This window comes from Bombus fervidus, chromosome 5, assembly GCF_041682495.2.
Source record: "Bombus fervidus isolate BK054 chromosome 5, iyBomFerv1, whole genome shotgun sequence".
Lineage (NCBI taxonomy): Eukaryota > Metazoa > Arthropoda > Insecta > Hymenoptera > Apidae > Bombus > Bombus fervidus.
In genome coordinates this window covers 18258817-18276821 of record NC_091521.1, presented here as the reverse complement: position 1 = coordinate 18276821, position 18005 = coordinate 18258817, and the positions used below count along the sequence as shown (strand labels likewise).

At 38.3% G+C, this 18005-nt stretch overlaps 1 protein-coding gene across 2 annotated transcripts in view; it reads left to right on the top strand.

Annotated features, from left to right (window-relative positions):
* Positions 1-3133, top strand: part of LOC139987702 (protein muscleblind) — a 406475-nt gene extending 403342 nt beyond the window's left edge. Inside the window, exons 11-12 of one of the 2 annotated variants that reach the window (XR_011799903.1) lie at positions 1928-2012; positions 2992-3133. Coding sequence is in view for 1 of the 2 variants with exons in the window: in XM_072004262.1 (XP_071860363.1) it covers positions 2992-2993 (2 nt within the window). In the remaining variant the exon portion in view is untranslated. The remainder of the gene's footprint in view (positions 1-1927; positions 2013-2991) is intronic. The other variant, XM_072004262.1, reaches the window with a different exon arrangement.
* Positions 3134-18005: the final 14872 nt, after the last annotated feature.

Genomic DNA, 18005 nt, shown 5'->3' with positions numbered 1-18005 from the left:
TTTTTTTTCTTTTGCTGCATTTGTCTATATTCATATATATATTCTCTCGGGCGTATATATATATATGTGTGTATATATGTATACATATATATATATGTACATCGATAATCTTTCCCTAGATACGAGTGTACGTGTGTGTTTCTATGTGTGTGTGTGTACATATAATATGCATAACATCTTTCGCTCGGGGGTAATCAAAGGAACGGATAGTAACGTAGTTGGGTAGAAATATCTCGCTTCACCTGAGCCTTTTTATTTTTTATTTTCATCGTTCGAAAATTCCTTCGTTTATCGACTCTATTTTTCCTTTTTTTTTTCTTTTTTTTTTCTTTGTAATTCGCATTTTTCGTTTTGATAATCTGGAACTGGCATTTTTTCGTGTCTTTTTCTCTGACCAATTTTTTAATTTTTTTGTCTTGACATTTGAGAAATATTTTCTCAAAGTTCGTCGTTCTCGTTCAAGTTTCTGCGAAACTCGTAAAACTGAAGAAATCGTAAAGATGTATTTCGACCGATCGGAGCTTGTACGAAAGAAAGAAAAAGTAGTGAAGGATATATTCTCGCGTGTTGTTCAGCCACGCTCATATTATATATATACATGCACACCAATTTACGTATTACGATTGTTGTTTTTTCATCTTGCTGCAGCCAGGTTTTTGCGTTTTAAAGTCACTGTTTAGCACCCTCGGTTCCCAATCAAAGAATCGAAAAAAAAGAAAGGGAACAGCTTAGACGAGCGATGCTCGTTGCCTTCCTGTATTCCATACACAGATTTTGTTAACACTAATACTTCAGTCTAGTCATTGTGCTGAATGGCCCGCTGAGAAGAGGGCTTCCACACCTGATTCGCAAATTGATCGACTCTTTCTTACATAAAGAACGAATACCGATATATTACATTTTCAACTTGATTTCGTTTACTCAATTTTATTTCATTTGTACCGCGTAAAGTAACTTGAAATCGACTTTCAGCAAGATAGCACGATAATTCCTACGTCGAATGTCTCGTGATGAAAATTTGCGAATCAAACGATCCTCGTTTATAGGCACGCTCCTTGCACACAAAGTGTTGGGAATGCTGAGAAAAAAAAAAAGAGAAAATCGAATAGAGAAAAGATGGCAAAAAACAGATAGATAAAATTGTTACATATATATTACAGACTCACGGGTGAAAAACAGTTCGCATAGAAAAGTGAAACGAGTCCTTTGTTCTCGCCCATTCGAATCGCACCAATTCTTTCAATGAACGTGTATCGTGTCGTGTCGTGTCGTGTCGTGTCGTATCGTATCGTATCGTAAGAACGATCACGGTAGTAGCAAGCTAACGATCGACTTGCTTCACGTCGATGCCGAATGAAAAAGTAAAGAAGTAATCAGTCTCATAGAGTACAATGTCTCGACTCACGATAGAGAAACTAGGGAATGACCAGTTTGAAAAAGAAAAGTTCTACTGCAAATTTTCTTCTTAATTCGACCTGCACGAACAATCGACCTCGGCGAATAACTATTTTTCAAACTAGACGAACCAGAAGAAAAGAATCGTTCAAATCGTTCAAAAGATCTATTACGCTCGGTCGATTATTCGTGTGCCAGTAGCAATTAATTAATATTCATATACGATCCGATTTTTTAGAGCATGTAATGTACCGTGAATATGCTCTAACACTGAAATGAGTTTGAATGTGTGTGTTCGATGATTTTCAAAGAACATGTGTGCGTGTGAGTGTCTCTGTGAGAGAAAGACAAGACACTTGTCTTCGCTCTGTTTGTGGAAACGCGCGAATGGCGTCTGCTTGTGAAGAACGACTGATGCGAGACACTGTTGAAAGTTGTTTTTTTTTTTTCCCCTCCTTTTCCTTGTAACTATTGTTCGCGTGAATCTCGAAACTATCCGTTTTATAAAAATACCTGGCACATTTTCTTTCAGTTACTGGACACCCTCCCGGTGTGCCAAGATTTTAATCGACAAGTGTGCAACCGTCCCGCCTGCAAGTTTATCCATCTCAGTGACGGTGAGTTTCCGGCGCTATTTGCCGCAGTTCCTCTCGGGAACTTGCGGCGATTTCGTTGAAGATCGAAGCTTATCGTTCCTTTCCTTTTTTTCTTTTTCTTTTTTTATTTCTCTTCTTATTCTTCTTCCGTTGCGCTTTTATTCCGTCGAACGATCGATTGAATTTTCTTTCAGCGACACAAAATGGTGAGTACAATGCCATAGGTTGTTATTCCGCGTTATTAACGAGATTAAAAGACTTTGACTGAAATATAATTTTTTTCTTCAAATATGAGCTTAAAGTATTTGAAAATTCAGTGGCAGGAGGTAAAAAGAATCGACTAATTAGATTTTTCAATTAAAATATTACTTTAGAACCGATTCGATGTACAGAGAATGTACAAATTTCTCAAGTTATATACATTCCAGCTCGGTGTATTTGCGCCGGCCTAGATATCGTATCGAATGGCCGACCAAAGAGCATTTGTATTTTGCAGCCATTTTGCAGTTGACGACCGCGCATTCGCCACAAAACAATCATGCTCGTAATGTGCGACGGATGACAAATCTATTGGTCACCGCTGTTTCCAACTGCGCGTAACTTCGTCAAAGTCACGAATTACTAGGCTAGCTAGTCGCGACTAATAAAAATGATAGTTTGCTGCTAAACTGTTCATGAATAGTCTGTAAATTCGAAGAATGTTCGCAGAAAATTAGAAAACTCTGAGAATTTCAGAAAGAAAGAAATAATCGTAATACCATCTTATTAGATATATATATATCCATTTTATAAATATTACATATATATAATTATAATTAACGTAGTATAATACCTTGGCATCGTGGAGAAAGAAATTATAAGCGAAAGCGAACGTTCGCGGATATCCTTAGCTCTAATCATAATGCGTCGTTATACGAAGATCATCGACACTTTAAAATCCACTAAAAATTGTTATCGATTTTTCCATATGTCTAATCGATGATCGTTTGAACATTTGCAGGAAACGTGGAGGTGATCGAGAATCGCGTGACCGTGTGCAGGGACGCAGTGAAGGGCGCGTGCATGCGGCCCCAGTGTAAATATTATCACATACCGGTCGCGTTGCCGCCAGCACCTCTGATGGCGATCACATCGCCTGCGACGCCCTAGTTACTCCTTCTCGTTTAGCGGATATATGTAAGTCACGACGAGGCGAGCAAGAAGGAACCGACAGACAAGAGTGATACAGTAACAGAAGCTAGAGAGCGGAAAAAAGGGACTTGACAAAGAAAAAAAAAAGGACAAAAAAAGAACAAAAAGAAAACTACAAAAAAAAAAAACAAGTAACGAACAAAGATGAGAACGAGAAAGAGGCACTACCAGAAAACGAACAAACACAAGAGCTTCTCGAGCGCGGGTTTTGCCGGATCACGATCATCCTGATCGTTGAACAAGATCGACGAGAACGAAAAGAAAAAGAGAGACGTATCAAGGGGAATGTGTGTTTCAATGTTTTCGTCCTCATCGTTCTCTTCGTCGTCGTCGTCGTCGTCATCGTCGTCGTCGTCGTCGCCGTTGTCGTCGTCGTCGTTGTTAGCGACATCGAAAGAACCGAGTTTCGATTCTATTTCATCCTCCTCTGCGAATCTCCTCCAATGCGTAGGTTTTCGTCGAGCCAGATAGAGATCAGGAGAAAAGGCTAGCGTATCAAACGCGAATCAAAGAGGAAAGGTCGGACAGAGGAATGAAATCGTCGTTCGTCGTTTCACAAGTTGAAAAAGGAACCGTACGAATTCGTTTCTCATCCTGGCCATTCTCTTTCTCATGTCGTCCCTTGAAGATGAAAAAGAAGAAACGCACGAAATTAAATTCGTTCGTAGAAACAATTCCCTCGTCAAAGCGATTCTGCGAGCTTCACTCCCAATGGAAGGAAATTTATTATTGATTTCTAGCTGACCGTTCGTAGATTATTTACGCGTTTAGTCGCCACGAAGCGTAATTTACTGTTCGAGAGTCGAGGTTAGCCGATTATCTCGCGAGAACGAAAATTTCTCCATGCTAAAGACGATAAAAGCGTTTCGTTCGTGCGAATCGGTCAGAAAAAGAGGATACGACGTTTCTGACCGAAGCAGACACGTCGAGTGGTCGTTGAAATTGAAAATCAGCCGAGTCGCGTCGCGTCAGCGAGAGAAACGTCCTCGAGAGGATGCTCGAAACACGTCACGATCGAGTGCCAGTACACGAGGTCTTCCTTAACCTTGCCTTCTGTCCTTCTTCGTTCACTTACACTTCCATGAAAGAGAGTCACAAACCTGTCTAGTCTAGCTCGCTAAGAGAGCAAGTGGATTTTGACAATTTTGCGCTTTTTAAGCGTTTTTATTCGTTCGAAATTTAAGTATCGCGCGAGTTAACTAAATCTTACTTTCTAAACTTTGATTGTTCGATATGTCGTTCGTTTATAAGCGACTGTTATCGAATTTCTGATATTTAATTTACAATAGAATTGCCGAAGGTAACGAGGTAACGAAGATTTTCACGTAAAGTCTTCGTATTTCACCGTCAAATTTTTCCAACCGAATCTCCGTTTTCCCCGAGAACTCGTTACATCCTTTAAATCGTATTCTCCATTTATCGATTTCTTAATTACATCCGCTTAGAAGTATCTTTTAATTTCAAAGTACCTTGCTTCTGGTTTTCAAAAGCACACATTTCCTTTGAAAACTTCCATTTGCCTCGAGTGTCTTGTTGGATTCGAGATTTCTATGTTCTTCCACGCGATTGCTGATCGAAAACGGGTAAAAGAAACGAGACGATGTAGCTGGCGGTTCATCGCGAGACACATTTTCTAGACAGAAAGGCGAATATTCGCGAGAGTAAAACGAGGGAATACGCTGATAGAGCGTTGATGTTCCGTAAAGATCTTGGTACTACCCTATGTGTACGTATATTATACACGTACTATGCATACAGAGGGAAACGTGGTTAGGAGTTATACGATCTCCCGGGAACAGAGAATTCCGAGTTGTAGGATCGTAAAATTTCTCCACGTTCGTAGCAATCGAACGAATTCATATCGTACGAGTAGGCTGGCTCAGACCGATGGGAATACTCGATAGAATTATTTAATCCTTTTGATGTTGGTTCGGCTATTTTATCGCATTTCAGTGAATCGGTAAGAACGCTGGCAGAAGTTGATCAATGATTTCGACAACGGGCGAAACGTTAACGCAATTTCCGTTTAAACGTTATTGTGATATTTTATGAATACTTCATAGAATATTTTATATAGTGTGTAGCATGGATAAATATATCTAGATAAGTTATTAAAATGAGATAGTTTAAAGATAATTTACATCGTAAGAAAGTCATATTGTACATAATATGATACCATTAATCTTAATATCTTTTTTCATCATCGACTCGCTCGAAACTAATTTCTCTGCGTTCTTTCGTCCAATTGGTTTAGAAATTCGAGCAAAGTTAAATCAATTACCATCATCACGAGGATTAAAGATGTACATTGGTCAGCCATAAATCCAGCAACGGCAATCACTGAATCTAAGAAACTTCAAGGGACGTATGCGCGGTCAAAAGAGAAAACTCACCCCGATATATCGAATAACGAAGTTTTTTATACTCGTATATACACTAAACGAAATCCACTGATATTTTGTTTCTACGTCGATATAATTGCGCGTATGCACGCACGTTTCACTTGATCGATCGAATGTACGTGCACACGCGCCAGGAGGCATTGACTTCGCAAGAAATATTACGGGAAGCTAAAGAGAATATAAAAATGGAAATCAAAGGAAGAAAATGATAAAAGCAGAATTACAATCGTAGATTAAACGACGAAACGAATATATACACGTATATTACGCATATTATATATAAATATACATAATATATTACATATATTATATATATATATATATGTGTGTGTATATTGTATGTATATATATATATATACGTAAAGAAAACAAAAATGAATGTATCCTTCCGAGGAAGGTACGAAGCCTTATGACGTGGTTTCCGGCGAGTCTCAAAGTTTCCGCAACATTTTTCATTCACTTTATCCCTCTTCTTTTTTTTTTTTTTTTTTTTTTTCATGTTTGTCTCCATCTCGCGAAGGGAAACACCGATGATCGACATACTCTTAGGCGAGTGAACCCTATTTAAATACTAACATTACGACGAATGTACGTGATAAATATATGTATATATATTTATCGCACACATAGCCACATATATGCATATATACATATTATACGAGAAATTATATTTAATTAAACAGTAATGGAAATCTTGAGAGAAATGATAGATAGAAAGGAAGATAGTAGAGAGAAAAGATTTAGCACGGACAATGGTTAAAAGACCACGCGCGAGAAATAAAAACATTGTTTTTTATATCTATCGCTGTTCGCAAGACAAATTCGACGTGAAATAGCTTTTCGGTTCCTACGTTTCTTTCAAACACGTTGCGTTTCCAATGATATTTTTCGATAAAGTATAAATTCACGTGCGCTATCAGCGAACCATGTTCGTGAACCATTAATCGCGAATAGAAACTAAATTGCGAATATACGTGCAAATTCATATTTTTATGCATAGAACTAAACAAACGGAATGTAAACAGAAATTTGTTTGAAATTTGAAGTAGTATTAACGAGTATTTCGTAGATACTTTCTATATTTTTGCATAGGGCGGATGTTCCTACAACTGCCATGTCATTTACGAAAGAGAGAGATAGTTTTATGCCCTAAGCGTAAAAAATTGATCATAATCTGCAAAAGATTTCAATATTCGTACGACTGTCAGCCAATAATTGTCAGTCCCATTGACTGTGATCAGATGACTGCCGGCCTCTTTTTATTGACTGTCTAACTCCGTAATTACTTTCTGCTTGCATAGTGGCGTTCTTAATGCTAAAACTATACTATGGTTTTTAAAGATTGATTTTTAAATACTAGATACAAACAAACGTCCGTGCTGTCCCTTTTGTCTTCGTGTAAACCTAACTTGCCGATAAAACCCTTTCTTTCATACGTTTTACTATCCCATTAAGTGGAATACCATGGCAGTTGTAGAGACGCTGACAGTTTATAGGAATTATATTTAAATTTTCCATAAATGCATAAGTATTCATAGCCTAATGACTAAAAGGACGATCGATCGATCGATTTAAGTTTTTCCCGGTGTCGCGCGAAGGACCCACCGTCGACAACGAAGTTTTTCGTCGTCCGTGCATACTTTTACGCATTTTGTCTTTCGCTCCTTCACCCCGTCTCTATTTCACGGTATTAGCTATACAATTAATATTCGTTTTTATTTTTTATATATTACGTAGGAACGTTAACCGATATATCTACCGTACTAGTATTTAATTCCTTAATTCTGCCCGTACACGTATTCGTTTCCTTCACATTTATTTCAACCCTTATTTTATTACACGTTTATTTCTTTTAACGATTTCCTTTTATCCATTTTTCGTTCGTTTAGCGTAGCAATCGGAATAAAAGTAACGATGTAGTGCAATCGTCGTACGTATAACGTAAAGAGTGTTATATCGCGATTGCGTATAGTCCTTTCTATCGGCGACTAGATTACAAAAAAGAAAAAAAGAAAAAAAACAGGAAAAGGCAGTGAGAAAGTATAGAGAAACTGTTTCACGATGTGAATGAAGTATTTATTCCGTCTATCGTTAGTTTCAATTGACGAGTTTTTTTTTATTCTTTGAGAGACTTTTTTTAATCGCGTTACTTTGATTTTTTCCATGTTTAGTCGATGTCTGTTATCATTAGGATTAACTATTATTATTATTATTATTATTATCACTACTATTATCTAACTATTATTATTATTATTATTATTATTATCATAATTATTTTTGTTATTAACTCTCTATAGTATTCTCGGTGCCACTTTGTTTATTTAAAATTTTCCAATGTTCGAACAAGATATCGGCTCGTACCCAAATGAATCGAAAGGTGCTACGGAGAGTTAATATTATTAGTACTATGATTATTTCTCTTGTTATCTGTTTCTTAAGTTCGGTTACATATAGAGTGAAAGAAAATAAAAGAACATGACCGTCCAGGAAAGACTTTCACCTACTTTCCCGACCAAGTGGCTCAAAGAGCGAGCCGGTTCGTCGATCTCTCGGATTTTTAAGATCGCAAAGGAGAAAACACGTTGCTGCGCTAGTCATTATTCGCGATGGGCCGGGGTCCTTTGCGCGCTCTTTTCAATTCTCGATAGAGATGCTGTTATCAGTAACATTATCGATTATATCGTTGGTTTATCGATAAGTTAAATAAAAAGTAAACGTGCAAGATGCGCGTTGCGCGTAAAGCGCAAGAAGATTCGTTTCGTAAAAGAGCGAGATGGATCTGCAAATTTGTCTAAATTTGTTAAATTTATCTACATTTTTGTATGTTTAAATTCGTGATAAATGCATAACCACGCGCAGTGTAAATTCGTTGAGCGTTGTACGGTCCTTGCCGTTATATATGTTCATCGGATATTTAATCGATAATATAGCGATAATCGTGGCATCTCTACTTTTCCGTACACACAAATACATACAGAGATACACACACTCATCCACAGAGCGAGACAGTCGCGTCGTTTGTTTTTTCTAAGACGATTTCGAAACAAACTGTTTTTCTTTTAATTGTTAATATTTTCTATTTTTTTATTAAGATCGATTTGTTAACTATGATAACTCGAGAAACGGGACATTAGCGTTAATTATTTAAACGGATATAAGTATAACAAAGTACTCTAATTGACAGGATATAAGCGTATTATAATAAATATAGGTTATTAAAACTATTATTGAATACAAAAGAGCGAAAAAAGGAAAAAAATATGGAAAGTGCGATCTAAACGATTAAGCAAGTATAAATGTTCCTGTACAGCATTTAAGAATCAAAGAACACGTATATACATATATACAAGGGAGGAGAAACTAAAGCATATACGCATGCTCGTGGATAACGGGCGTGTATGAAAATTATGTGAACGAAAAACGAAATGGAACGGATCAATCGAAATATAGATATATATATGTGTATATGTATACACACATACACACTGACGTTTTTCGTTTTTTTTCTTTCTTTCTTCTTTTCGTTCACATTCTTTCCTTCTTCTTTTCTTGCTTTCTTTCTTCTTATACATTTCCTTTTGTTTCTTTGTTGGTATTAGGGGGGAAAGATTCACGAGCGAAAGTTCGACACTTGTAAAGTACTCGTGTATATAAGGTAGAAACGTTACTTTGAGAGAGAAAAAAAAAAGGAAAGAAACTTCTTACCAGGACTTACAAAGTATCGAGAATTCTTAAAACGTTGGATACGTCTACGAACGTGATACGAACAATCTTTTCTTTCTCCATTTACCTTTTTTTTTTTTCTTTTTCTTTTTCCGACTATTTATTGTCTCTAGATACACAGCGATCGGTCGTTAACTTTCCTCGTACGGTCTAGCGCGAATCAGTGGAAAATACGGTTTCTTGAAATTTTTAAAACTCGGCTCACCTTACGAAATATCATCGAAGGAAAAAACTCTGAACAACTGTTTCGATTTTCTATTTTCCTTTGGGCTGCTAAACGTTCGATAGACGAGTTGACCGCGACAGATGATAAAGGAAATCGATAATAGACGGACGAGTTCCTCCGTGCCCGCAACTAGCATATGCATGTACATACATAGAATTTAGATAAAGAAAAAGTATAATAAATTCGAGAAGTACGTTGCAAGTACGTTGTATCGTGTATGTATAAAAACTAAGTACAATAATTAAACGAATGTCCATTTAAGTGGTTCAATAGCGCCGTGAATAATAACGGCGAGATGTTTTTAATGTGATGTTATCGGTAGGCCAGATTTTTCGACTAATTTTTCCGTTCACGTGAAACTCGATGCCTCTGCTTCGATCGTGGGTGAACTGAGATCGTTGTCGTTAGAATTTTTCGATAATAGTCCAAGAAAAATGTTCAAATACAATTCGTCCCGATTGCTGCCAGTCTTTGCAACTAAAAACTTTTATTTTATAACATTTTCATTTCATCTACGAAATATACGCGAAGAACGAAAGGTTTGCCCTGTCGAAGCAAAAAGTAAAATACAGAGATAAAAAGGAAACCATAACCGGGGAATTCCAATGAAAGATTTTCCTACAGTCGATCAACGAATTTTTCGATTTTTGGATCGGTGATGCGTTGAATCTTCGAACGAACCGAGATAGAGTAGACGAAAGACAAAGAAGAGAAGAAGAACGAAGGAACGATCAAGCAAAAGCGCGAAGCCGTCTTTCCCTTCGATACCAATCAAATCAGCAACCGTATACACCAAGTAGAAGTATAACGAACGATAGTAAACGGCAGAGAACGAAAGGAGAGAAAGAGAGACGAAGAATAGGAACGAAAGATGCTACGAAACGCTACTATTCCGTTACCGTTCTGAAAATGTCAAAAAAAAAAAAAAAAAAAAAAAAAAATAAAAGAAAAAAAGAGAAAGAAGAAAGAAAAGAGAATTAATAATAGTAAATAACAAAGCGACATATGTGTATATACGTATAGGGATAAGAGAACACGCGAGTTAAGAGAGAAATATTATTAGAGAAAGAAACGACGATTAAGAAGAAGACAAGAAATCTCAAGGAAGAAAAAAATAATAACGATACGACAAATTCACTGGAGTTTAAGCTTCCCAACTTGAGTCAAGGGTTTTAGCTGTTGCAGCAAGCAATCACACAAAGCGATAAAAACAAATTATTTGTAAAAACAGGCAAAGAATTCGCTCGCGCTAAATGCTGTGTCGCCAGAGGTAATACGATTCTTTTTTAACTGATAGGGAATCGACGATTTTCAAGGATCGTCCAAGTTTAGTCTGGCGATAACGGGTTCGTAGGACGATCTATATATGCTGTCGCTTTAACAATGAACGCAGCTTTGCGTGGCTAACGAATAACCCTGGTTCACGTGGATGACGTGGATATCGAGTAAACGTGGATGTTCCATATCGCGTTCGATATTACGGCCGTAGTACGGTCGAATATTACGAAAGATAGGAAAACTCGATCCCGTAAGCGATTTTCATTCACCGTAAGATTAACTTTGTGCCGATGAAATTTGATTTTTTTCTTTTTTTAGAGAAGAACGTATGATCGATCGTATAGTCGTTCTTCGAAGAAATCCAAATATACTTCGGAGCAACCGTCCACGATTGCTCGCCTCGTTATCACGCGTCCTACCGTTCAACTAGCTGCAAAGCATACTGCTCGCGTGTACCTACTCATTAGCTTCTATTGCGCGCAACGCATTTTTGACTATGGAAAACGAGAAAACGACAGAACAGAGAGAAAAAGAAACGAAGGAAAGGAAACGAACGAACGATAGAGAGTGGCTACCGGTTTGAAAGTTGCCGACAGAAAGAGATGGAAAACGGAGATCGACAAGCTCGAAGGAAGAAAGAACACCGTTTCGCTCTGCAGGGATAGTAGATCGAGTCCGAAAATTCGTGACGCATATTCGAACAAAAACGCGGCCGGATGTTCGGATATTTTGGCGCGCGCTTAATCCGATTGTCTCCTGTCGACCGAGCCGACGAGCCCCATCCGAACTTGTCGATACGAACGTCCGATCGGATTTGCTCGGATAACCCGTCCACGGCTCGTGGAACTCGAATGGCTATAATTGCCACTCATTACGCGTTGAGAAGCGTGTTTCTCGTTGAAAGGAACGTAGTAGAAGATACCGACGAACTAGCGTAAAGAAGAAACGAAGGATCGTGGAAAAGGAAGAACGAGAAAGCGCGGATATATACCGAAATACAATACACTACAGACCGTCCACACCAGGGACAAGCTTGTCCGCTAATCGACGAGACAGTAAAAGGATAAGGATCGAAAACAAGGAACGATAATAGGCGATGCGACAGTCGAAGGAATTTTGTTCGAGTTGCTAAACGTGCGAACCGTAAGACACGGAAGAGAAGGGAGAAAGAGAAGTAGCACGATGGGCTTTGCTTCTCTAAATCGACACGCGTGTAATCCCGGCTTGAGAAACGGCGTCTATGTAAAATGGCATCGCGACACGGACTCGCGCGTACACGCTTCTCAGTACATACATTAGAATAATTAAATATAGTAGGCTACGAAACAGAACGAAATATATATATGAATATACATAATGATAATATATTTTTGACTTTTATTCTACAGTAACTCGTAAGCGGACCGTGTACGATGTATAATGTATATTTACCCCTAGGACAACGGACAAGCCTCCTTGGTCGCAATTTACACTACACTTGTTAGTTTGATCGACGATATTCGACATTGATACATCGCGCTGGCAACGAGCATCGATGAAAAATAGCAAAAACAAAAAAAAAAAAAAAAAGGAAGAAAGAAAAAACGAAAAGCTTCTCGACGAGAGGGAAAGAGACGAGAGGAGAAGGAAAGCGGGAAGGAAGAATTTACCTATACTCGAAAAAGGATGTGAAAATAAATTCGACGGGGTGAAAGCGATTGAATCGGCGTTTCTCTGTAGAGCGAGGTGTTTCTTTAATGTAACGTCGTTTGCACGGTGGATGTAAGTATTTTCCTTGTCGGTGGATTGGTAAAGATTGACGCTACGAAATGGAAAATCGACGGGATAAATGAACGAAGGTGTTGAACGCGGTTCACGAAGAGTACGAAGAGCGAAGTAAACTGGATTTTTACGTTATACGTGCATTACGTGGCAAACTCACGCATACCTATTTACCACATACATTCACGGATACACAGACACGTACACGTAGATCGACAGATAAATGGACACACACACGGTATATATTATACACGTATAAAAATATATACCCAGAGATATATCGATCGAGCCGATGCTCCTTCGACGCTATGATTCTTTAAGAGAATTCCGTTTTCTTCAGAATATCTCACTGCACACACAAACTTTTTCCAGAATTGAAACGGACGATTTTCCCGCGGATGGCACGAGATACGAAAAACGATAGAAATAAAGGCGAATCGTACTAACGCGATCGTGGAATGAAAGGAATGGAAAAGATCGTTAGCGAGAAGATCGATGCATATCCGGACAAGCACGGAGACGTTTCTTCGATTCTAGCAGCGTAGCAGAGGGAAAATTGTCTAGTTGAACATGCACACGCACGCACACTCACAGAGACACGTACACGCTAACACACAGCGTTTTAAACTTGAACTTTCTAGGCAAACGAACAAAATAGAAAACGAAGATGAAAAAGAAAATAAAAACGCATTTGACATTAATAGTTTCGATGTCTAAAATCTAGAGAGAGAGAGAGAGAAAGAGAGAAAGAGAGACAGAGAGAAAGAGATAGAAAGAGGGAGAAGGAATGAATACTAAGGAAGAGAAGAGTTAGAAACGTAACGACGAATAATTAATTACTTTTTCTCGAAACTAAGTTAACAAAGACTAAATAGTATTTTTCGAGTTTAAAGTTAATAGAAGAAAAATCTGTAGTTAACGTTAAACATCGTAGAAGTACGCGATTCTTAGCTGATAGTTGACAAAATGAAACTTTTACTAGCTCGACTAATTGCATGGTAGTTGTATTTCAGCCTAAACGCCTAGTATGCTTCTGATAGTGTGTCGTAGAGAAACTTTTTAATCCGCCATGTCCGCCCGCCGTTTCTCCTTACGAAGACGGACGAGCAAATTACGATAAATATTAAAAAGAAAAAGGTAAAAGAAAACGTCTATAGAGAACGCTTTCCTCGATGACCCTAACGATTCTGTCCAATTTTTCTTATTGTACAACGAACGATCCCCGAGCATATTCTCTTTGTCAGGTTTCAACTTCCTGGCATCCGCTTTGGTTCTCTTGTGATCGCGACTTTATCCCTCCTTCGATGTTCCTCCCGCTGGACTTTGTTTCCACGTCTTCTCTTTACACCCTTTGCTCCTTCCTTACATATCCCCCCCCCCCGCCCCCCTACCAAATCAATCCTTCTGGGTTCCTCCTTCTTGTCCAATTTTTTAAGAAAACCGAAGCTGAGTAACGCTTAGTGTCTAAATATTAAATACTATTAATGAAAAAAAAAAAACAACGTACTCTCTAAATAACGAGCAAGCAAAAAAAAAAAGTAAAATAAAATAAACGCTAAATAACTACATACTTAAAGATATAAACACAATTTAGATGACGTAGGATATTTAACGGGAAAACTAAAAGATAAACAAAAATGGATGAAAACGAGGTTAGAAAAATGAAAAAACCGATCGCTTTCACTATAGTTTCCTTGTCGACAGGCGGGGACTAGGGACGCGTGCGCGCGCGCGCGCGCCCACCGCGAGTATACAACCAACCTACACTTTGCTCTCCGGTGCAGGATCTTCTACAAACGAATACCTTGCCTTGAACGAAGAAAGAATCAACAAAAAGAAACGAAACAAAACGAAAACACTTAAGACGATACAGAACGAAAGATTACAGAAAGAGATGCTCCATTTGAGGAATATTTCGAAGCTTCGAATAGCGAAAAGAAAAAATATCGATAACCCTTCCTTACCCCTGTACACCCACCCCTTAACCAAACGCATAAATCACTCTCCTTGATCTTCGTTACGATAAAATAAAGAAAATCGGATCCTCGTTCGTCGAAGTTGAACGCGACAAAAGCTCTAACCCCCGCTTGTTCTGCGCTAGCGATGTAGAATGAAAGGTTAAAGTAGTCGCGTAATCGTTCGTTTAATAGTAATCACACCCACGAACCAACTTGTTCGAGGGAGAAAAGAAATTAACGAAAGTTAATCGAAGAATCTTGGAATCGTATAGAATAATTCCCAGGATATTATAGATACAACTGATCGTCCGATCGATCAATTCCGACGATAGGTCCGAACTATCGATCCTTTTTAATCCATCGCTCCGCCATTTCCAGGAACGTTCGCATTTTAACGATACTCGAACAACGCCGAGAGTGCTCGTGTTTTTCCCCTTGCTTCACGTATCAGCTTCTGCACCTATGGCTTCGTTAGACACATTTCGAAGTTCTACGTAGAGGCACGTGTATACACGATATTATACACACATATATACAGACACACACGAGTATATATTACTATAATATATAATATATTATCAGTACATGTAATATATTATTAGTATAGTAATATATTATTACTATGTATTAGGAAATAGTAGGTGTTCTTGATCATTTGCGTGTACGCGAACGCGCACGCCTCAGCTACGCTACGATTAGACGATTGTCGTTGATATATTATATCTATTATACGTGTATGTTAATCGCCCAGGTGTTTATACTCTCTAGAGATAGATAGTTGCTTAGGAAGTTGCACCGTGTCACTTTTGCTGATCGCTAGTTCCAATGTCCTCGTTCCGCGTCGAGACCCCCCACTCGTCGTTGCTGTCTTAAACACGTTCTTCGGCGTCGATTTTTCGATATTCGTTGCTTTCTAGAATACAGTTGATCCTTCGTACTCGATTTTCTTCCTTACCGTGATATCCTGACATTTACTTTCTTAACGTTCTGACCTTACAAAAATTCTACAAATGTTTTCGTCGTTTTGTTACTCAACGGTATTTCGTTGTTAATCAATTTTTTGTCGCTACCGATCGAAAATATTCGGAAGTCGACCTCAGGGTACTACGAAGGATTACATTTACCTCAGCAAGTTTATTACATATATCGGATAGATTTTTAACGCGTCGATTCTCTTCAACAACTTTGTGCAACAATTTTCTACTTTTCGTATAAAACGTATTTCGTTAAATTAGTTAAACTCGTGAATATCGATACGATGGTTCCAAGCAATTTCGAACGATCTATCGATAAATCGGGATTTGCGATAATCGTAATTATAATTTGAAAATAATCACTTCGAGATTCTTACTCTGTGCGAAAATAATCCGAAGAATGAACGCGTTAGAAAGTTATCGAATTGTTCGTTAGTCGAGTATTCTTTTGCCATCGATTCGCGGCAGCGGTAGCTTTTTACAGCGATAGTTCCAGGTATACAGCCTAGTTACTAAGGTGATACATTATTCTCTTTAAAAATAACTACGCGAACGATTGCAGCGTAATCTCGATATATAGGTTCCTAGCTGGTAAAGTTCCTCGAACGAAATTTCACCGCGGTCTTGCTTTTGTTCGTCTACAGCGATTTGCTTTGTTTCGAATTCGATTCGAAAGCTGTGATTTCGGGCAGTATAATTTCCGTCTAATAAGGAAAAGAGCGAGAAGATTAGAACGTTTTTAACTCGACAACGATGCAATCTGGGTGCTCGACTGGTATCACGAGAAAGCACTTTCGTTCGAACAATTGTTTTCTCTGGATATTAACCCCAGTGTCGGCCGATTGAACGTTAGTGTACTTGATTTTCGCTGTCTGTATGGCGAAACTATGATAAAACGCCTATATAGCCTCGAGAAAAGCAGAATTAATTCGATGTTACTGTATCTCGTTGTAATACTTGGAAAGAATTGCTTGATTTCCTCTGTCCTTAATCCCTCCACCCTCCCCCTCCCCCGACCCTGCCATATCCTTCAGACGTAATTAAGAAACACGGTTGCCCCCCTTGACTACAAGTTTTCTAAAAAAGAACGAAATAAAAACGAAAATTGAAGCGAGTGAAAGAACGAAACGACAAGTTTCTCGGAATAAAGATAGACAGATAGAAACGGAACAGAAAGGGAAGAAAGGAAATATCGTAAACGTCAAAATTGCGTATCGATCTATTGGGCATCCGCGATATAATTCTATCGTTACGAAAGGAAGAAAAAATGAAAAACAAAACGAAACGAAGATTATTAGGTAATATAATATAATTATAAATATATACTTTTAAGGTAATGAATTTATAAAGATATTTACAGTTTACGAGTAAACGAATAAAAAGGAAAAAAAATGAGAATCTTCTGTGGCAGCATAATAAACGGAAAATAAAAAAAATTTACTAGTTCGACAACTTAAACTAACCGTACGTTGGAGACGAGACCGAAGAGTTTTCGTTGAACGCTTCCAAAGTTCGCGATTGTCCATCGAGAACCCTTCGGAACTAAGCGTCTTCCGACAGTGATGTAACTATTAACATGTAATCCCTTAACGTTATATTTTTCCGGTGGTAGCTTCGGAGTTCGTGTCGAACGATTTATCGCGACGCTTCGACGCAAAATTACGCGAAAGGATAGTTTGCCGAAATCGAAGAATTTCCTTTTTTTTCATCGAGAACGATTGAATTCTATCTACGAGACGAAAAGATATCAGCGGCATGAATAATGATAAACGATTTTAGCACGAACTCGGACGCTGCACTAACCACCGGCAGTTTGTGATATATTTAGTAAAACAAATTTAAAAAAGTGATTGTTATTCAAATTAAAAAAAGAAAAAAAAGAACGAAGAGAACGAGAAGAGAGAAGCGCCTAGCGGTTTTACATCCACACAAACACACTAAATGGATTTAGTTACGTGACCCGTCGTACTGCTGAGAGAAGCAACGAACAACGTTCCACTGCTGAAGAATAAATCTTCTAGGGCATTCCGTGATAACGAACGGTCAGAACGAATCGTTCGATGATCGACATTGACGAAATTGTCGATTCGGGTCGATCGTTCTCGTCTGGTTACACTTGTGATTCGTTGAGTCACGCGTGATGAACTTCCCAAACGAAAAATATTAAAAAAAAAAAAAAAACCGCCGTTTCTAATCGTATCGAAACTGAATCACGAAAATATAATAATTTTATACGATCGCATACACACACGCAGCAGATACGCTGACCGAAAACACAGACATCCAGCTGTGTCCTCTTTATCGCTAAACGAAATTTTCTCTTGTTTGCCCTCTCAGCAGCATCGTCGTCGGTTTATAAACTAATTGTAAATTTTAGATACTACCGCGCGTAATAATAGGAGAAAGAAAGAGATAAGAGAGAGAAAACGAAAAGCGCGAGAGCGAACGAGCGAGCGAGCGAGAGAGAGAGAGAGAGAGAAAGCGAGAGAGCGAGAGAGCGA